Below are 22201 nucleotides of genomic sequence, written 5' to 3'. Positions count from 1 at the left end.
TTATTTTAAATTAACTTGTTAGTTCTCCGATAAGATAGGAAAACTCTTTGAACTAAAATTTTGATATTTAGATTTTTCAAATATAAAATTAGATATATCAAAAATAAACTAAAAACTAAAACTAAGATTAAATCTTGTACTATTGTATGCTTGTATTTCTTTTTATTTTAATAAAACCCAAGTGAAAACGCATTGGTTTATTCTAGAAAGACAATTTATTTATCTAGAAAGACAATTTATTCTTGACCACATTGGTAGAAAAGGAAGGCAATTGAGAGAAAGAAAATGCATAGATTAAATAGAAATACTGTAGGGAACCCCCATTCCGGTAACACCATGCTTAGAGGTGGGCTTCAAAAGCTCATACTTAACTACACCAGCTCCCGCTCTATTCTTTAGAGAAAGAGTCACGTTTCTCTCATCTATCGCTCCTTCTAGATATTGGAGTCTGCCTTTGAGACGTTCATAAGCAGCATAGATGATAGGTTCGTTGGCCCAAGATGCTTCTGGGTATTCTCCGATGTACTCTTCATCAGGTGAATGAGTTGATAAAAGATCCAATGTGACCATCACTAACGTCGCTTGTTTCTGAGATGGGTATGTATTAAGCATCACTTTTTCTGGAGTCTCATAGAACTCTTTTAGCTCTTCATCTGTCGGTTCTTCCACTGGCATTCTTATCCTTGTTGTGGTTGGTCGGTTGGGAAAGTATCCTCCATATCCATACTGTCCAAAGTTCACAGCTGCATGGTGACCTGAGGCGACCCACGCAATCGTTGTTAACACACCAATCAAGTCATCTTGTGTTTCGAGGACAGGCCACCAAGGTTCGTCTTTCTTGTCACCGTGCCCTACGTTCCGCACTTCACTCCACCATCCTTGGAGTTCCTCGTCCAACTTGATCAGTTCTGCATCGGGATAATAGTGTTTCACATAGTCTGTCACCCATTCCTTAATTGCATCCCACAATATTAGACCGTCATTCGCAAATGGGTAGTCTGGTATCGTCAGGCGTAGTCCATGTTTTGCGGTCTCATCTTCCTCAGCCAGCCCCCTTGTATTGCAAATTTTTTATGTAAAAAGATTTTAACTAGCTTTGTAAATTATTATTTTTTGGCGTGGTGATATTTAAAAAACTAAAACATATTTTTGAAAAAACCTTCTGATGAGATCGGCAGGTAAGCCTTCCATGTCAAACCTCCATAGTTTATCATAGACGTCTGAACTTAGCTCTATTGAATACTTCCCAGGCCAAAAACAAGTCTCAATGATTCCACCTGCATTGATAAGACTTTGGCGTGCACGAGCGTTGATCTCCATGGTGTAGCGGAAGTGAGGATGCAAAAGCCTGTAGATGGGATGCATGGCACTTAGCTGTCTGTTTGCAGCTATTATGTACGGCTCCATACAACAGTGAGTCCTCAACCTGTATGTTTAACCATATCTTTACTAGTTACTAAATATCAAATGCATGTAATGTAATAGAATTAGATAAAAAGTATATGAGAGGATCATTTATTTTGAAATAAACAGTGTTTTCAATACCAATGGGAAATAAGCTGATGATAACCAGCGTCATGAGAAATAACATGAGTCTTGGCAAGACTCCATAGCCAGCATGAGGTAGCATCATAGCCTGGAGTGAAGACTTCCTTCCATTGAGGCTTGTTGATATTTGGGGGACATGTCAACTCAATGGCAACAGGCCTCAATGTGCTGTCATCACTGAGGAAGAATAGTGTTCGAGAAGCATATAAGGTGGTATTATCCAACTCTCTCACTTTGTTCACATATGGTAGAAGCAAATCGTGATAATCAAGCACAAACAATCTCTTATTCTTTAGAGCCTGTATGCATATAACATGATAAATCTGATCATTCATTCAGGAAATTTTCCATAGACACAGTAACATGTCAGTAATCTTACCTCATCAACTGACATGTTTCCTTTAACTTCTCTTTCCACAATTTCCCAAGTAATGAGTGAGGTGGGATCACCATAAATAGCTGGGTCTAGTTTGCTTTTCAACGGCCACTCCTGGAATTAACAAAGATCATCTCTAATGGTTAGATCTATTCTATTATAGTATTACTCTAAATAGATTGCAGTTGTGCTAATGAATTTCTCTATTTTTTCATTCCAAATTTATTTAGTCATATAATATATATAGCATTAATTTTTAAATAACTGTGTACTTTAAAAATTTTAAAATTGAAAAAATTGTTCATTTCTTTTTATGTTTTTTTGTTCTCAATTTAAAATTATTCAATAAAATTACTATATATATTGGTAAATTGATGGAATAGAAATAAACTTCATTAGAACACATATGAATAGAAAAGTGAATAACTAGTACTTCATCATCATTAATATGTTATCCCACAAATGATTTTTTTTGGTAACTATTATTCCACAAATGATTAAATGATCAATTTTGTCCTTTATTTCTGTATAAAATTTAATCATATCATTTTATAAAAGTGGAAAAAAGAAAAAAAAATATTAAATGTTATACAATAAAAATAGAAAAATGAATTAATAGTGCTATTTCACATTATTTTAGATATGAATATTGCTTTATTGGAACAAGCGGAACAAAACTAATCATTTAAAGGGCGTATGTAGCTTACTTGAACTAGCTGAATGCTATAGGGATTAAGGCCTGCAAGTGTCTGGCGAGCAAACTCATCGTCTCGTAACCATGAAAACCTATCATCTGAATCAATACTAGAAACTGAGTTACGTTGTAGGCTAGAGAGTATATATAGTTGGAATAATAAAATAGATGACTAAAAAGGGTATGTACTGTTAATGAGAACTGGGGCTTCAAACTGGAGAATATCATCGCTAGCTTCAACACCAGCTCTGACGAGTCTCGGGAGCAAAGGTAAAAGGCCAGCATCCTTAGGAAGATCGATGCCTTCTTCAAAGAGATTTTCAATGGCCTTGAAGTGTGGAAAAGGCAAATGGGGATCCATCAGAATAGACTCTATTTGTGGGATCACGGAGGGAAGCGCAGCCAAGATGGCCTTGGCTGTGAATGAAGTGCCCTTAGCTGAAGAGAACTCCTCGTCTCTCGGGACATAGAAATTAAGCCCGTAGCGTTGCTCTGAGGAAGGGTCAGAATCACAAGGTTCGCGACCAGTTTTGCAACGCCTTGGATACGGATGTGAGGGGCCTCCAATTACCGGACGAGGATCAGTTTCAGGGTTTCCCAAATCGTTGTACATGTCATAGTCATAAACACGCTCATGCATGGCAAATTCACCATCTTGCTCGCGATTCTTGCCTTGTAAGGTCTCTAGCTCCTCCTTCCGAAACTGTTTAAGAGGCTCCGGGGTTTGGGAAGGCAAGTAGGACTTGTTGGAGAAGAATATCCGCATGGCTGGGTCAACGGACTTCGGGGCGATCCATGAGTCACATGTAAACGTAACGGACCCGTTCGGTAACTCAAGCTCCATCTCCTTGAGGAATATCTCTTTATGGTATCGGTTTTGAACTCTGATAGCCCCCACGGTTCCAAAGTCTTCAGGCACCTCAAACACGCACTCGTACTTCTCATGAGGGACTTCGGACCATACACGTTGTGCGTAGTCTTTTACCGGATCCTTCTCCATCCCTGTCACTGACATATGTATACATGGATAACATTATTAATTATATATATATTAATTAACCTACTCTTAGTTCACTTCATGTATATTCTCTAGATGTGCTAGCTAGCTACTTATTTTCAAAAATTTATGTATGATAAATCATGTAGTAACGCATATTGTAATTTTACTAACAAAAAAAATTCATGTCTCTAGTACTGGTTGAGAAGCACATGCATAGTCCAAGTTTTTTTGTTAGGCCTCTAGTTCTGTCACAAATGCTTATATCCATTTACTTTAAATTTAAACTTAAAATAAAACCAGTTAACGGAAGAAAAAAAACTATGTACTCACGCGGGTCCATCTCGGTGCTAATAAGCTCGACAAGAAGTGATCTGCCACCGAGATCAGCTAAATGATCGTCAAGTCTCGGCAAAGTTACGCCATCCAGCAACGATTCTTTGGCCGTTATAAATCCCTTTACTTTGATTTTCTTAACGGACTTTTTCATTATATCACCTATCTTTTCAATATTAAACCGTGAGGCAGTGACCTTACATGGTCCTCTGAGGTTCGGACGAGGCAGCTTGTCCCGACGTCCTGGGGAGATGGGGTTGATGAGTGCTGGTGGTTTAGGGAACAGAGGACTGAGACTCTTTGCTATGTTCAAGGGCAGAAGACTCGAGGACGACTCTCTACAAAACATCTTTTTTTATCTCTTCTATATTGCTTACATACCATTGTCTCTACACTGCATCTATTTATACAAGTTTGAATATTATATTTTCTAAAAAAATATAAACTTATAATGTTTTGATAAATGTTTTGATAAATGAATACAGCTGTATTTGATAGAACATACACGAGTAAATATTTTGATAAATGAATAGACAAACGTTTCAAAATCTCCAAAGAGAATGGTACTGTACTACATTAATGTTCATGACTATACACGCATGTGACACAGAGGTCCACCGGGTGAAAATTATGGACTTCTATTGCAATCTTAAACAGTATCTAAAACAAGATCAGCAAATATCTCTAAAACTTATGCTGTTAAGCTTGTTGTAAAACAGTTTTTTTTTTTTTTTTTTGTGAATATAATTTTACATTCATATACAGACCAAAAAAAAAAAAAAACCAGTACTCATTGCCAAGAATGCAGCTCTTTACCATCTTTATGAATTTGCAATCATAAGAAGAAACCTATCTTTTTTTTTTTGAGAAACCATTTAGGTTTCGGGTCTGCTATAAATAAAACCAAAAAAAAAAAAAGTGTAGGTAGAGTCGCAGAGGATAGAGCCAATGATTATCAATAATCTTCTAACTTAAGCAAAGTGGCAGATTTACTTAGAGAAGATTAAGTATATATTAACACCGTATATATGTTTATATATAAATGTTGAAAATTATCTCCAATCTGCATAATGTTTATAGAGAATCCAAGATAACTAATAAATGGTTACACTTGTGCATATTAATTCATGTATGGGTACGGAAAATAATTCATGTATGGGAGTGCAAAATTATGCATATTAATTCATGTATGGGCGCAAGATAACATGTATGGGTGCGCAAAATAAAGTTTATTACACTTATGCACATTTATAAGTTTATGAGATTACAATGATCTTCTTTCACAAATACAATTTTCTTTAACAGTCATTTGGGGATAATCAACCCAAACCAAATCGAGATAGAAAAAAAACTGAACACGAAAAAAAAATGAAAAAAATAGGAGAGTTGGTTAATTGTAGATTTGATTAATGATCAGCAAACATCTTTGTTCGTTGGACAAGAAGAATCTTGAAGGTGCTACGATTAATTTCTTCTTGTCAAAGCATTAACTTACAAAAAAGTTTGTTTTTATTATATTTTGAGATCCTTCTCTCGCTTACCATAGATAAAATCTTCAGGTGGCTTTAGTTTAACAACAAATAAGGCAAAGGCCATGAAGATCATGTCTGGATCAACTCCAATGGATATATATATTGGAGCTGATGAGGACCACAAAACTTAAGATATGTTTTTTTCTGGAACAACAGGTTCAAATCGACTCGAAGATTTAAGCTTCTTTTAAGTGTGATTCGACAATTAAAAAAAAAACGGTGTTGTGGTTATCAACTTACCGAAAGGTTCCAATTTTGATAGATATGTCGTTGATGACTCTACGACCGGATATAAATGATGTTGATGACCAAATAGCTGGGTATAAAAGCCATAAAGATATCTGACAATTGGGTATAAGCTTGTAGGGAAGTGTCGGTAGATCAATGAGATTGATTCAAGCCAAACTCCAGATTTGAAAATTGGAATAACAGAGTTTTTGATTATCATAATTTATCTTCATGTGAATAATATTATTTATCTTAATTTAGATAATTACGTTTAATCATATCTCTATATAAATCGATCTATATTTTATGAGAGTGTACTAACACATTTGTGTTTTTACTTTTTATCAATCTATCAAAATCCATTATCTTGATCAATTACTGAAAAACTAATCAAAAACCGTTACGTTATTTATACTTCTTGTGTCGATATGATAAAATATATTAAATGAAGCACATTTTTGTTGTCGTTGCTCAATTCAAACTAATAATGTATACGATTTCGGATGATTTTCCAAGAGCACGGTACTGTAGTACGTTAATGTTTACATCTCAACTTCTGATGTGTTCAATTATTTCCTATACTTTAATGTTTTCCGACATTACACTATACACATAAAGGAGGGCGACCACGTGAAAATTATAAGAAACCTTACTATCTTTGGAGGAACCATTTAATTTAGATTTTGGTTCTGCTTATAAAAAAAAGGGAAATTGACAAAATTAAATAAGAAAAAAACAATAATTCACTATCTAACAATTTTAACCATATAAATATTATATACAGTATATAATGTACAATGTATACCATTTTACCTTTTATTTAATACCAGTAACACCCCTTCAGCCTCTTAATCTCTTATATATCAACCACCACCACAACCTCCAGCTGTCATACCACCACCGCCTCCCACCACCGCCGCCGGACCACCGCCACATGCGACCACCGTCACTTCCAACCACCGCCATCTCCGACCATCAATGTCGGATTACCGCTGCCAGACCACCGCCGAACTACTTCCAGCCTCCAACCACCGCTGCCTCCTCCGAGCACCTACACCGGTCACCTCCTCCGGTCGCCGGCCTCCGGCCACTTCCTCCAGTCGCTACTCCATTACCACCAAAACTGTCTTTTGATAATTTTTCATTGACCAATAGTAATTTATCTAATTTTCTTTAATAGTTGGTTATTTTCTTCGTATTTTTTTTGTTTTGGTTATCACACAAATTCACCCAAAAAAAAAACCAAAAAAAAAAAAAAAATCATTTCGTTTAACTGGCTTTGGCCTAACTTCAATTTGGATATGCCGATAATGTGATAAAATGTTGTCATGAGTTTCTTTTTAATAACAAAAAAAAGACATTAATGAAACCAATTCCTATGTAATGAAACCATAGACAAGATATATATATATAGCTCAAATTAAACAATGGTTTAAGTTTCAACCATAATAGTATGCAAGAAGAGATGAAAAGTTTTGAGCATTCACAGAGGGTAGAGATCGCTTCTCAATGATTTTCTTGCGCAATGTGATATAGGTACATATAATCTGATCAATGCATTTTTTATTTGTTCATATAGTTAATTTTATAAATTTAGAATCTTTTAACTGTTGATAGGTTAATAGGTAGTTGAACTATTGTTTTCACAAAAGAAAAAGCTTGACTTAGAAGTTAGAAGAGTAGTTGTAACACCCGTGAACTGGATTTTTGGTTCGAGCATCGATCAGTGCCAAGGAAGGGCATCGATCGACACCACTGATTGGTTAGTGTTCATGTTAGTTCTGATTTCTCCAGTTTAGTACGTTTTAAGAAAAAAACCCTAGCATTCGTGTATAAAAGGGAGAACTCGACACCTAGAAGTTTTAGTTAGCCGTTTTTGTCCTAGAGAGAAGAGAGAAAGAGAATCCCTTGAGAGATCGTTCTATGAGCGAAGGAGCTTTTTTTTTGTGTGTTCTGAGCGTTGGAAGGGAGATCTGAACGTGGAGTGACGCGTGGAGGTTTCTAGAAGGCTTGGATCTTGGTGTTCTTCATCTTTTTCTTTCTAAATCAAGGTGAGTGCGGGATCATGACTTACCAAAAGCGATTAGATGTGTGTTTTGTGTGATTTTGGGTGATTGATTGCTTGTGTGCTTGTTTGTGCTTGGTTGTCGTGGTGGTTGTGGCCTGTTGAGTTTGGATTTGGAGTCATCGACGCTGTGAGGATGATTAGAGCCGAGAGATGGCAAGAGAGATCGTGTTCGACGCACGGAGTGTGTTGGTCGACGCGGTAAGGGATTTGGTGGAGACGCGTGGTTGCGTTGATCGACGCAAGGAGTGTTTTGGTCGACTCGAAGGTGATGCATCGATTTACGCAAGAAGTGTGTCGGTCGACGCAATGTCGATCGTGAAGACAAGGAGTGTCGTTCGATACGTGTGCTGAGTTGTCTGGTTTGCTTGCTTTTGTGTATTGTTTGTGTTTGTCTTTTCATTTGGGTGTATAGTGAAGTAGATGGGAGGATCACCTCACTAAGTATTTGTGATAATACTTACGTATCTCAATTGTTTTGTGGTGCAGGTATGTAACGTGGAATCATGTCAATGGGAAGAAGGATTATTTAGGGTCTTGATGGTGTGTTGATGGTTATGTCTTGTATGTTGTTGGAATCTTAAATAGAAATATGCTAAGTTGTTGGATAAAATGGTTAGGAATATTTTTGTTATTGATAATATGCTGGAGATGGTTATGTTGTTGGTATCTTTCCACTGTGAATAGAGATAATAGGATTGTATTATTATTATTGTTGTTATATTATCAAATGGAATGTTACAACTTATATATAAGCAAAAACCATAATCAAATGACATAATTTAAAGAATTACATAGAACAATATAATTAATGTATTATAGAGTAATATATGGGATTTGAGTGATCATATGTGATATGATGATACTCTTTCCTTAATACGCCCCTCAATCGCAAGGGGTGATGTAGCGAAGCAGAAATAACGGCTTGAGATTGACATGTCCAAGTGTTGAAAAGGAGATCTGATTTTTTTTTCTTTTATTTTTAAAAAAATATTCAAACGAAATTCGACTTAGATTCAAAGGCTTATGATATATATAAGCTTGAATGATAGAAGCACTTTTGGCTTAAAAAAAAATTATAAAAGAAGAAGCACTTATCTTAGATTCAAAAGTCTAAGATGGTAGACTTGAATAAAAAGAAGCTTGATGGCTTAGATTCAGAGGTTCATGATGAACTTGAATGTTGAAACACTTGGCTTAAAACAAAAATAAACAGAAGAAACACATAGCTTAGAAATATGAACGGAGCCGATCGTTAGATCATTGTGCTCTAATACTATGTAAATAGAGATAATAGGATTGTATTATTATTGTTGTTATATTATTAAATGGAATAATACAACTTATATATAAGCACAAACCATAATCGACTGACATAATTAAAAGAATTACATAGAATAATATAATTAACGTATATCAGAGTAAATATATGGGACTTGAGTAATCATATGTGATATGAGAAGAAGAAGTTGTTGTCTCTTGCAGAGAAGAGCTAGAAGAAGTCCTTGTCGCTTGAGTAGAGCATTGTTCAAATGAAATCGAGCGTATCGACCATCACATATCTAATTACCCAACCAAGCTTATTGAAGCAGAGAAGAGTTTGCAGAATTCAAAAGCTAAGTTAGCTCAACTTCGTGGAGTTTCTTCAATTCCATCTAATAGTGCTAAAAAAGATGATAAACCATTGAAGACTTTGAGAAATGTGAGTGAAGACTATCCATCTCCATCACCTAGCAAGACTTTAAGGTCCCGTGATAGCTCTGATACCATTTGAATAGAGATAATAGGATTGTATTATTATTGTTGGTTTTATTATAAAATAGAATGATACAACTTATATATAAGCATAAACCATAATCAAATGACATAATTAAAAAGATTACATAGAATAATATAATTAACATGGAATAATATAATTAATATATATATCTATACTAGTATTTTTGCAGCATTTTTTGCTCAAAAATACTTTTTGGAAAGTTTTTACATTTAATGTCATTTAATGTTTATATTCATATTCAAACAATGTTAGTTAATTCTCTCTACTATCCTTATAACCAAACAGAATTAATATATTTTAAATATATATATATATATATTTAATATTCTATAATTAATATATATATATATATATATATATTTAGAAGATTTATTCCATATTAAAAAAATTATTCTCCTATCATCTTTTTATTTTATTTTAAACTTTAAATATTGTGAATCGTCATATAATGCATAAAGTTAATAAAATGTATATTTTTTTCCTGCATATTTGAATTTTTAAAGCGAACATATATTATTCAATTAATCTAAAAAGTATGTGTTCAACATACATAAATAGTAAATTAACTGTATATAGTAAATTACAGAATTTTAAAAAGTTTCTAATTTATAACAGATATATCTAAACTTAATAAAAAGTTTAAAATTATGAATTTTTAAACATATTAAATTTTCAAAATAACACAAACAAGTTATATTACATTACATGACTGAATTGATAATACTAAAAATAAAATATCATTAATATGATACTTCAATAGGGGTTAAATTTTTATTTTACTATTTTAACAACACCAATACAAAATATCTTGAATCAAACTGATTTAGTTAAGATTGTATTAAACAAAAATTGTTATGTGGTATACCACAAATTATATACTAAATTAGCAAAATTAGTATTAAAATAATATATTAATAAAAAAATAAAAAAAAAGACTAGCTCTGCGGTGTATTGTGGATCCTAATCTAATTAGAGTTAATATATGGGATTTGAGTAATCATATATGGTATGATAATATTCTTTTCTTAATATCTATTGTGCATATTGATTATTGTTGGTTTAATGATGATTTGTGAATTGGTTGGTTTAGTTATATTATTATAGAGTATTTAGTTATATTATTATTAAAAAAATCCGGTTGTTTCTGTAGTAAATTTAAACGGTTGATATGAGACTTGCAAGATGATGATGTATTTTGACGAATACAAAAATCTAGTTTGAAAAGGACAAAAAAATTATTGTTATTATATTTGTTGCCTTCTAGGGAGTGTATGGAAAGGACACGTTTTTGTTGTTGTTGCTGCCCAATTCAAACTAATAATGTACCCTTGGGGGTTGGGGCAGTGTGTTAACTCATTTATTAAATGTAGTGGTCCAGCTGATGCATGATTGATCTGATTAGTTGACCATTCTTGTTTTTGTCTGCATATATGCTAATTATCAATATGTAATGCCACCATATTAATGGCCTAGTTCACGGACCAGACATGCAATCATCATCACACTTGAAGTTTTGCTCTATAAAATTTTGGTTTAAAATAAAAAAGAGATTAATTATTTTGAAATCTTTATAGAATGTTTTGATCAGAATCAAAATAACCATTTGTAATCAGAATTTTGACGAAAATCGGAATTAATAATAAATGATTATTTATTTATGATAACAATATCAATTTAGCTTCAACTATAATACTCGTTCTTGTTCATAAAGAATATCATTTTGATACATTTCACACAAATTAAGAAAAGTTAGAATTATACATGTTTGTCCCTATTTAATAAGTGGTTAATGATCTAAATTTAATGAAAATAGCTTTAAGTTTAGAGGTAAAAAAGAAATATTAGCATTAAAATAATGATTAAAAATGTAAAATGACACTTTTTGTGAAACAAAATAATTTATCTGAAATGACACTTTTTATGAAACAGTGGGAGTAATAAATTTCAATTAGTGTTTTTGATAATTAAAATATTTAAAATTAGCACCACATTTAATTGATGTAAATTTTGTATTATTTTCAAAAGTGATGTCAATAAAATTAAATGAATACATCGGTTACTTTAATTGATGTAAATGCAAATTTTATAGCAGTTCTTATAAGTGATGCAAACTATTGAACTGACGCTAAAATAAAATAAAATAACACATCATATATTACAACTGATGTTAAATTATTTATTTTGTATTATTTTTGCTAATAAGTAATTTAAACTAGTATCATTTATATTTTTGATGTTATTTAATTGATGTAAAACAACCTTTTCTGTAGTGATGATTGAGAACCCATAAGGAGTTCAGCCATGACTTTTCCACATTCTTGACTCATCAAAAGCACGAATCAGAGTGGAATCATCCCCAGACCGGTTTCATAAAAAGTATGTGTTCCACATTATTGATTTTCTAAACTGGCGGATTCTACATTTGCCTTATTTGGAACTTTCTGGTTTTGAAAATCTTCAGTCTCATGTTTGGCGTCCAGGAGAGTATCTAGTATCTACAACAACAAGAGGATCCTCAGATATTTGTTCTTAATACCCGAGTCGCAGAGAAGACAAGCAGTCAGAACCAGGAGTTCCCAACCACTCAACTTGTCGCGAGTAATAAATCTGTCCCGAAGCACCACCCGCAAAAGAAAGGCATGTTAAAGGTTTTTGAGCAAACCACACTGTCTTGGACCAAGGAACGGAACCAACAACTGGATTCAAGGTGCTCCAAGTACTACAACTAAAAAACGCAACTCTAGTTTGATATGGAAAGTTATGTGAAAATAAGCAACCCGAAATATTATGATAAGGAGAAATATTAAAGATTTAGTTCTCTAAAACTTTTTAACACTATTACAATAATCGAAAGGTGTAACTAAAAAACACACATACACAATTTACGCGTGGTAAAATGATATCTTGAAAAAGTGTGGAAAATAAAGCGATTAAGAAAAGACAATATTACAAAATAGATAGTTATGGTAAAATACATAGCTCCATTAAAGAAGATTTTCATAATAGTAAGTTACTACAAAGAGACAAAAACAATAAATTAGACTAGAGTTTACATAGCTGCATTATACGGCAGGACAGTCTTTTTAATAATTATTAAGAAAAATATATATATGTTGTATTTAGTTCTATAATATTATTTAATTAATATTTAGATTCTATAATTTTGGATGGATTTTATTTTTGTGTTTGGTCTCGATTAAGATTGGCATAACACCTTTCTCGTTAACTCATTTAATATCAGAATACAATATTTTATGTATTTTAGTAGATCATCTGTAAAAAATTATATAATTATATTTATGTAAACTATAACTCGCTTTATAATATGTTCTACAAGAAGTAACATTTTTTAGAGAGTTAAGAATATTTAGAATATTTAAATCATGAGTATTTATTTTAACAAAATTATTATAAATATGTTTTTTGGATATTATAAATAACAACTTTAAATATTGATATCATTTAATGGTAAAAGTTTAATTACGTAAATTTTGTAAATAAATATTACTTTACCAAATATACTTCCGAATTGATAATAAGGGATGTAAGTAAATGTAACACCCGCGAACAAAACTCTACGTTTTGGGGTTGGGTGTCGATCGACACCCAGGTGGTGTCGGTCGACACCAGTTATTCTGGTTCGGCCAGATTGTTTCAATCGTCGATTTGGTTCGGTTTGGTTTCAGGAAACCATTGAACCGGATTACATAAGTGGAATTTCGACGACATAAGGGTTTTGGAAGTGTTTTTGTGTCGCTGTTTGTTGTTTTGAGAGAAAAGGGAGAAACCTTGTTCTTGAGCTTTTGAGAGAGATTTGTGAGATTCTTTGTTGTTTCTTGAGAGATCCAAGGCTAGGAAGGAGTTAGAGGCTTGCTAGGAGGGTTGGATTCGTTTCTGTGATTCAGAAACTTCCTGCAAAGAGGTGAGTGCATGAACATGGCTTATCTAAGCTAAGATCTCTTTTTCTGTGATATTGTGTGTTGTTTGGTTGTTTCTGTTGGTTGTTTGTGAGTTTTTCGTAGCTCCTGAGGCTTGGATTCGCTCCTGGGATCGTGTGGGACGAAAAGGAGAAGTTTGGAGGCGAGATTCGGAGGTTCTGTTTGAAGGAGATCTCTACTCGGCAGTGGTGTCGGTCGACACCAATATGGTTTCTGAGGGCCCTACGTGAGAGGAGGCTCAGATCAGGAGAGAAGGCTCAGATCAGGAGGTTTCTGAGGGCCTTACGTGATGATTTGAGGGTTCACTGTAGAGGGCGGAGTTATGCTACACGTGCAGAGCTGGTTAAGACTACAACAGGAATCAAGGAGGATATCCAGGCACAGTCAGTGGCGGCTAGCCTAGCAGTTCAGCCTAGTAAGGCTCAGCATCAGGGAGGTTCTAGCAAGGGTGGCAAGCCTGCGCAGGGAACCAAGAGGAAATGGGAGGCTATGGAGTGGCGCGAGTTGCTTCGGTTGTGGGAGCAAGGATCACAAGGTTGCTAGCTGTCTCAAGAGGAGTGCTCTAACGGCAGTGACTCGTGTATGCTATCATTGCAGGGAGCCAGGGCACATCAGGCCCTTGTGCCCCAAGTTGCAGCCGGTAGCAGTGCCAGCGTTGCAGCATGTGCAGCCGGGAGGGCAGCAGGTGGCACGGATTGAGCAGGCGGCACGGGTTTACACAACTACAGAGACTGGTGGAACCAGTGCCGGGGCGATCATATGTATAATTTCTGGTACTTTGTCTTTGTGAATTTTTAGGAAGATCAGATTTTATGTTATCCTGTGATAAAGTGTTAGGTTCTCAACACATGAGGTTTGTGTAGGGTCCTTGTTGGTGGGCGGGTTTAAGTCTCATGTTATGTTTGATTCTGGAGCTACTCATAGCTTCATTACCCTGGAGTGTGCAGAGAGTGCGGGTATCATGGGAGATCCCAGAGAGCGTGCGAGAGTTGTCAGAGTTGCTGGAGGCAAGTTTCTGAGAGTCATTGATCGAGCGAGGGATATCAATATTCAGATCGTGGGAGAGTCTTGGCCTGCAGATTTGCTTATCAGCCCAGTGGAGCTGTATGACGTTATCTTGGGGATGGACTGGTTGAATCGGCATATGGTTCATCTGGATTGACATCGAGGTAGAGTGGAGTTTGAGCGTTCAGGAGGGAAGTTGCTTTTTCAAAGGATTAGACCGACTTCGGGGAGTCTCATGATCTCGGCCATTCAGGCTGGGAAGATGATCAAGAAGGGTTGTGAGGCTTATCTGGTTACCATATCTATGCCAAAATCAGTGGGGAAGTCTATGGTTAGCGGTATTCAGGTCGTGGAGGAGTTTGAGGATGTGTTCCAGTCATTGCAGGGATTACAACCATCTCGGTCTGATCCTTTTACGATTGAACTAGAACCAGGGACGACACCGTTATCCAAGGCTCCTTACAGGATGGCTCCAGTAGAGATGGCAGGGGTGAAGAAGCAGTTAGAGGATTTGTTGAGCAAGGGATTCACCTGTCCTAGTGTTTTACTGTGGGGAGCGCCGGTGTTATTCGTTAAGAAGAAGGATGGGAGTTTCCGCTTGTGTATCGATTACGGAGGTCTCAACCGGGTCACTATGAAGAACAAGTACCCTCTTCCGAGGATCGATGAGTTGTTGGATCAGTTGAGAGGTGCTGCTTGGTTCTCCAAGATAGATCTGGCGTCGGGTTATCGTCAGATTCCGATAGATGAGGCAGATGTGAGGAAGACTGCTTTCAGGACGAGGTATGGGCATTATGAGTTTGTGGTGATGCCGTTTGGGTTGACTAACGCACCAGCAGCGTTTATGAGATTGATGAACAGCGTGTTTCAGGATTTTTTGGACGTGTCTGTCATCATTTTCATCGACGACATCCTGGTTTATTCTAAGAGTCCTAAGGAGCATGCAGTGCATTTGAGGGCAGTTCTGGAGAAGCTGCGTGAGCAGAAGTTGTTTTCTAAGCTGAGCAAGTGTAGTTTCTTGCAGCGTGAGATGGGTTTTCTGGGTCATATTGTGTCTGCAGATCGGGTTTCTGCAGATCCGGAGAAGATTCTGGCTATCAAGGATTGGCCTAGACTGCAAAGTGCCACTGAGATCAGGAGTTTTCCTGGGTTGGCATGTTACTACAAGAGGTTTGTGCAGGGTTTTGCGAGCAGAGCACGTCCTATGACTAAGTTGACAAGGAAGGATGTTCCTTTCGTTTGGTAACAGGAGTGCGAGGAGGGCTTTGCAAGCCTGAAGGAGATGTTAACTATTGATCCAGTTTTGGCTTTGCCTGAGCAGGGAGAACCCTATGTGGTATACACAGATGCATCCAGAGTTGTTTTGGGGTGTGTGTTGATGCAGCATGGGAAGGTGATTGCCTATGCTTCGCGGCAGTTGCGGAAGCATGAGGACAATTATTGGTGCATGGGCGTATTTGTGTGCCTAAGGATGAGGAGTTGAGGCAGGAGATCCTGAGAGAGGCTCATGCGAGCATGTTCTCTATTCATCCAGGAGCGACTAAGATGTACCGTGATCTCAAGAGGTACTATCACTGGGTCAGAATGAAGAAGGACGTGGCTAGTTGGGTTACGAGGTGCAATGTGTGTGAGGTGGTGAAGGCTGAGCATCAGGTACTAGGTGGATTGTTGAAGAGTCTTCCCATTCTAGAGTGGAAGTGTAATATGATTACTATAGACTTCGTGGTGGATTTGCTAGTGTCCAGGACGTTTGATGCGATTTGGGTCATTGTGAACCAGTTGACGAAGTCGACACATCTTCTGGCCATTAAGAAGACTGATGGAGCAGCGGTCTTGGCTAAGAAATATGTGAAGGAGATAGTCAGGTTGCATGGGGTGCCAGCGAGCATTGTGTCTGATAGGGATTCCAAGTTCACTTCGGTGTTCTGGAGGGAATTTAAGGCAGAGGTGGGCACTAAGGTGCACATGAGTACAACTTATCATCCCCAGACAGATGGACAGTCAGAGAGGACGATCCAGACGTCAGAGGATTTGCAGAGGATGTGTGTGCAGGACTGGGGTGGCCATTGGGCAGATCACTTGAGCTTGGTAGAGTTTGCTTACAACAACAGTTACCAAGCGAGTATTGGGATGGTTCCTTATGAGGCTTTGTATGGGAGGTCGTGTCGTACACCGTTATGCTGGACTCAGGTGGGGTAGAGGAGCATGTACGGGGCAGATTTTGTTCAGGAGACCTCAGAGAAGATTCGGGTTCTCAAGTTGAACATGAAGGAAGCTCAGGATCGGCAGAGGAGTTATGTCGATAGGAGGAGGAGAGATCTTGAGTTTCAGGTTGGAGATAAAGTGTACCTCAAGATAACTGATAACTCTCTAATTTACATGTTTTTAGCATCCTTTTTTGTCCATATTTTGCATTGTTCATACCTCCAACTTAGCATTTTTAGGTTATTTACTCTAGGAATTCACTTTTAGAGCATTTAGGGTGTTGCATTTCTGCATTTGCATATTTTGGATGAAAACAGGTGCTAAAGAGCCAAAAATGGGGAAAAACAAAGACAACTCGGGCATGTACCCAAAGGAGCCATCGAGCTGCAAGAACAAGTCTGAACCCCAACACGATCGAGGAGGATCCAAGAGCATGAAGAGAAACCCGAAGATCCATCCGAGGAGTAACCCGACTTCACCCTCGTGTACCCCATCGAGTAGATCATCGGGCAGGTCTGGGAAGCTAGGTCAAATGAGTTTCCATATATAAACCCCCTATTACCCTAGCTTGCAAAGTAGCACGCCGCAGACCCTTAAACCAGAAAGCGAGAGCTTCTGTGAGAGAACTGGGCGACTCAACATTTTTCTTCTTGTTTTGCATTTTTATTTTGTAGTTTTCTTAGATTTCTATCATTTACTTTCTCTACTCTACTCTATCTTTTAATACAATGTCATTTTCATTCATTTTGATTGCTTTGTTATTCGCTTCTATGTCCGAGTAGTGTAGTAAAGTTTCTAGGGATGGGATAGATGATTTTGTGTTCTTGATTGGTTAGGATGCTTTAGTTGATTGTAAATGATTGATAGATTTCCTTCTAGATTGGTGCTCTTAATGCTGTCAACAGACCGAAAGGTTGAGATTAGATCTAGGGCGTTTACAAATGCTACAGGCCGAAAGGAGTATATAAAATGCTTGATTTAGCCAATGCTAGAAGTTTACTTAAATCTGAGTAACAAAATTAGATGAGTTTAAGTCTACTGACAATAATGAATCGTTCTTAATGCCTGCTTGTTCATATTGCTAGTGCGACAGTGTGGTAATGTGTTCAAGGTTGATTGTTGCTAGTGCGAAAGTGTGGTGACAAGGTCTTAGAGGTTTATTGTCTAGGAAATAATTGCTTGAGGCATGTAAGGCATCCGTACTGGTCTAGAACACTTAGAATTCGATTACCCCCATCCTTAGGAACTTTCGTATTCTATTTATTTGCATTTCTTTCACTTACTCGACTACTTATCCGATCAGGTACACGATAACCTGTATCGAGTAATACCTCGAGCTGTTCATATCTCACTTGCATACTCGATCACCCCACTCGATCCTGTACTCGATTGCTTGCATCGAGTGCTTAGGTCGTGTGGTTTACTTGTTTATATTCTTTTACTTTGTTTATTTTAGGAATCGTTAGAACCAAAACCCTAATTGCTTGGCTTGACTTGCATTGTTCTGATAATATCCTTCCCACTAGCAATACACAACCATTTGGATTGATAACCCTTTGTACTACAACTGCATAGGGAATTGATACCCTGGGTGAAAACCTGTCTATCAATTTGGCGCCGTTGCCATTTGGTTGTTTTACTTTTGCTACGTTTCGGATTTCAGCGCTTGCTAGATCAAGTTCGTTTGTTTATATTTGGTTTGGATACTGACTTGTTTGCTTTCTCATTGTTTGTTTTGAATCTCAGGTACAACTCGAGCACCCACCCGACCCTTCACCCGATCACCTGGATCGAGTTGATCCTCCTGTACACACTCGGACACATATCTGTGCATGCAAACACGATCCAGAGGTAGCCAGAACCTGAGTCCTTTCATTGACAACATCGACAGACCTCGGCTACTCAGACAACAACAAGTTCAACAAGAACCCTCAATCATTGAGGAGACGATGAATAATCAGAACGGTCCACCAGCTCCTCAAGCAAGGACCAATATAGGAGCAGGATATGCTCCATCTACTCACACTCAAATGAATGGCATTGTGCCACCAGCTGTGCAGAACAATAATTTTGAGATCAAGAGTAGTCTCATCCAGATGATACAGAGCAATAAGTTTCATGGATTCCCAATGGAGGACCCATTGGATCATCTGGATGAATTTGATAGGCTTTGTAGCCTCACTAAGATCAATGGAGTCAGTGAAGATGGATTCAAGCTCCGGCTTTTCCCATTCTCTTTGGGAGACAAAGCACGAATCTGGGAGAAATCGCTCCCTAAGGAGTCCATCACCACTTGGGAAGCGTGCAAGAAGGCATTCTTGGACAAATTCTTCTCCAACTCCAGAACCGCAAGGCTGCGAAATGACATTTCCGGCTTTGTTCAGAGGAACAACGAAACGTTCAGTGAAGCTTGGGAACGTTTCAAGGGATACACTACTCGATGTCCACATCACGGCTTCAGTAATGCTTCATTGCTGAGCACACTTTACCGAGGCGTGGTCCCCAAGATACGGATGTTGCTGGACACCGCAAGCTATGGTAACTTCCTCAACACAGATGTTGATGAAGGTTGGGACCTAGTTGAGAACTTGGCTCAATCTGATGGCAACTACAATGAGGAATATGATCGCTCTGTGCGATCTACATGAGAGGAAGATGCCAAGTACAAGAGGGACATGAAAGCCCTCAATGACAAGCTCGATCAGCTCCTCAACCAGTAGAAGCATGTTCATGTTATATCAGAGGAAGAGCAGTTTGAACAACAAGATGGGGAGACTATGCAACTAGAGGATGTTAACTACATCAACAACCAAGGAGGGTACAACAGAGGGTACAACAGAGGGTACAACAACTTCAAGCCGAATCCGAATCTGTCTTATCGGAACCTGAATGTTGCGAATCCTCAGGACCAAACTTACCCATCTGCAGTTCAAGGGAACCAGATCCAACTGAAACCTTTTATCCAATACAACCAAGGTTATGCATCTAAGCAGCAGTATTCAGGAACCTACAACCAACCACATGGATTCCAACAACACCAAGGTCCACCAAACCAATCACAAGAAGATGAGTTACGCGGTCTCATTCAGCAAATGATTCAGAATCAGGCTATCGCTTCTATGGACATCGCGAAACGGTTCGCAGAGATGAGCAACAAGATCGACTCAGGGTACAATGATCTCAATGACAAGTACAAATCACTTAACACAAAGGTTCGATACCTGGAAGGCCATCACAACAACCAACCAGCCCTAAAGATCAACCAACTCCCAAGTAAAGCTGTTCAAAACCCCAAGGATTATGCAACTGCTCAAGCCATCTTCCTTGATGATGACTATGAGCACTACCTCACTGGGGACAGTGATGATCAAGATGGGGAGGAGGTGGAACACCCAATGCGAAATGAGGCCAAGTACTACAAATCCGAGTATGAACGCGAGTCTTCACCCGAAGAGACTGATCGAGTTGATGATCGAGCACTGGTTCGAGAATTGCAAACCGAAGAACAACCCAAAGTGGAACCCGATGACCTACACGATGGTGTTGATCGGATGATGTTGGCCCATGAGAGGCCTAACGACATGACGCTGTTCAAGTTTGTCCATCCAACCGTCGGAGCTGCTCAAATGGTTCTACCTAATGTCATATGCACCAAGGTTTGGCTGGGTGATAACATTGACTTCGTACCACCGTTGGAGGAGCTGTACAACCCGGAGGAGGAGTCCGAAGCTGAGAAGAGAGAGGAGACTGGGCAGAGACAGGGAGACAGCTCGGAGGAGTTCGATTTTGAGGAGTATGTATGCTCTCAAAAGCAACCAGTTGGAGTGAGGGAAGCTCACAAGAGGATCGGCTGGCTGAAGAGGATGAACAAGTTCTTGGCGAAGAAAGTAAAAGATTTTACTGGTTCGGTGAAGACAATGGGAGGTCAAATCAATGAGTTGCAAGATAAGGCAAGCTGTGCCTCAGCTCCTACCTCGGCACAAGCACCAACTTGGATGGGGAGAAGCGGACCGCTAGGAGGAACTCGAGGACTGCCACCTCCAGAACCTTACAGAGCATCATCATACGAGCCCCAAGCCGAGGAGAACATCACCCGACCTGAGGCATCACGGAGAAGCCATTCTGATGCTTACCCGACGCCCAACCCGATGGGATACACGATGAACTATTCGATGCACCCATCGAGCACCCAATCGGGTGAGTACACAAGGATCTTCCCTCCACCTTACCAGATGCCATTCACGACGCCATACACGATGCACCCTGCGAGTGGATACACGGGTGATCATTCTGGACATTTTCCGCCATTTCCGTAGTACTACCCAATGCCCTACCCGATGCCCTACGCGATCCCACCCTCGATCAACACCTCGGATGCTGGTCCGAGTAAGTCGTCAGTGCGCATTTTTGAGCTCTCTGATGAGCAAACACCGGCACCTGCTGAAGCCGGAGACGACCTAGGCTACACGTTGGCGAGTATGGAGGCTGTTGCAACCTCCTTCTTCACCAACCCATGAGGTACCACTTTCATCCGATCTTTGTATATAACATTGCATTTAGTTTAATTCATTTTGTGTGATTCTTGGATTCTTTTTCAAACTTTTATTTACACAGGGACTGTGTAATTTAAGTTTGGGGGAGGGTCCTAGAATGTATTTAACATTGTGTTTTATTTTCTTATTATTATTATTTCAAATTTTTGCATGCTAGTTTTATTCATTTGAGTCTGCATTGCATCTATGTGCATTAAAAAACCCAAAAAAAAATAAAAAAAATTTGAAAAATTTTAAGAAAAGGAAAAGAAAAGAGTGTTCATGTAGTTGCATTTGCATATTAGGATTGATTCTAGTTTGTTTCATATAGGATTGTCGCATATGCATCTTAGGGGACAATGATTAAAACCACCTTGTTTAAAATCAAACCTTAGGATTGAAGCTATAGCCCTTAGTCACAGTTCATTGTTGCTAGATCAGTCTTTGAAAAAAAATGAAAAATCTTTGCTTAGACCCTTTCTGTCGATTGAATGCTTCATCCACTTGCTTGAACATTAGAACATCTCTATATTATTGGATTTAATTTGAACTTTAATTGTCTTGCTTATGGAATTTGAATACTTGGTCATGGTAACTCCAAACTCGGGTTAGCACTCCACTTTTTACCAATCTTTTCGTTTAACCCGATTCGTTTGTCCTACCCATGAACCCAAACCTTTCTTTCAAACCTTGTTGTGAATTGTTGAGTGAGGCCTCTTTCATTGTGCTATAGGTTGTGAAACCTTGAGAGTATTGAGAACGACAAAGAACTGCCTCTTGATTTAGCTAAGTTAGAATTTGAACTAACTAATAGATTCGGTTTTGAAGGTTAGGTGGTTAGAATGTTTATTTGGGATTGGGTTGTGGAATAAAAAAAAAAGGAAGAAGAAAAAGTCCCTAAGGTTAGAATCAATTAGCTCTAAGTCTCTAAGTAAAAAAAAAAAAAAAGAATTCTTGCTATAGTG

The 22201-nt window shown here is 37.8% G+C and overlaps 2 protein-coding genes and 1 non-coding gene across 4 annotated transcripts; 1 reads left to right on the top strand and 2 right to left on the bottom strand.

Annotated features, from left to right (window-relative positions):
* Positions 1-196: 196 nt before the first annotated feature.
* On the bottom strand, positions 197-4933 carry LOC104790766 (lipoxygenase 2, chloroplastic). The gene is made up of 7 exons (XM_087452974.1): positions 3949-4933; positions 2808-3626; positions 2632-2717; positions 1928-2038; positions 1546-1847; positions 1160-1426; positions 197-1054 (listed from the first exon to the last, which is right to left on the bottom strand). Exons 1-7 carry the CDS (start codon positions 4298-4300, stop codon positions 295-297), a joined length of 2697 nt encoding a protein of 898 aa, XP_087309100.1. The 5' UTR covers positions 4301-4933; the 3' UTR covers positions 197-294.
* A 6943-nt stretch (positions 4934-11876) lies between these two features.
* LOC147942529 (uncharacterized) lies at positions 11877-21479 on the top strand. Of its 2 annotated transcripts, XM_087452887.1 has the most exons (3): positions 11877-11932; positions 12037-12263; positions 18451-21479. In XM_087452887.1, the coding sequence occupies exon 3, from the start codon at positions 19482-19484 to the stop codon at positions 21018-21020; it is 1539 nt and encodes a 512-aa protein (XP_087309013.1). In that variant the 5' UTR covers positions 11877-11932; positions 12037-12263; positions 18451-19481; the 3' UTR covers positions 21021-21479. The 2 variants fall into 2 exon arrangements, with proteins under 2 accessions (XP_087309013.1, XP_087309012.1); XM_087452886.1 differs by having other exon boundaries at positions 11915-12272.
* On the bottom strand, positions 19056-19162 carry LOC147942530 (small nucleolar RNA R71). Its single transcript, XR_015560553.1, has one exon. It is a non-coding gene; the product is annotated as a small nucleolar RNA R71 (small nucleolar RNA).
* Positions 21480-22201: the final 722 nt, after the last annotated feature.

The sequence above is a fragment of the Camelina sativa genome, chromosome 6, assembly GCF_030686135.1.
Source record: "Camelina sativa cultivar CO46 ecotype springtype chromosome 6, ASM3068613v1".
Taxonomy (NCBI): Eukaryota; Viridiplantae; Streptophyta; class Magnoliopsida; order Brassicales; family Brassicaceae; genus Camelina; species Camelina sativa.
This window is presented reverse-complemented; position numbering and strand designations above follow the sequence as displayed.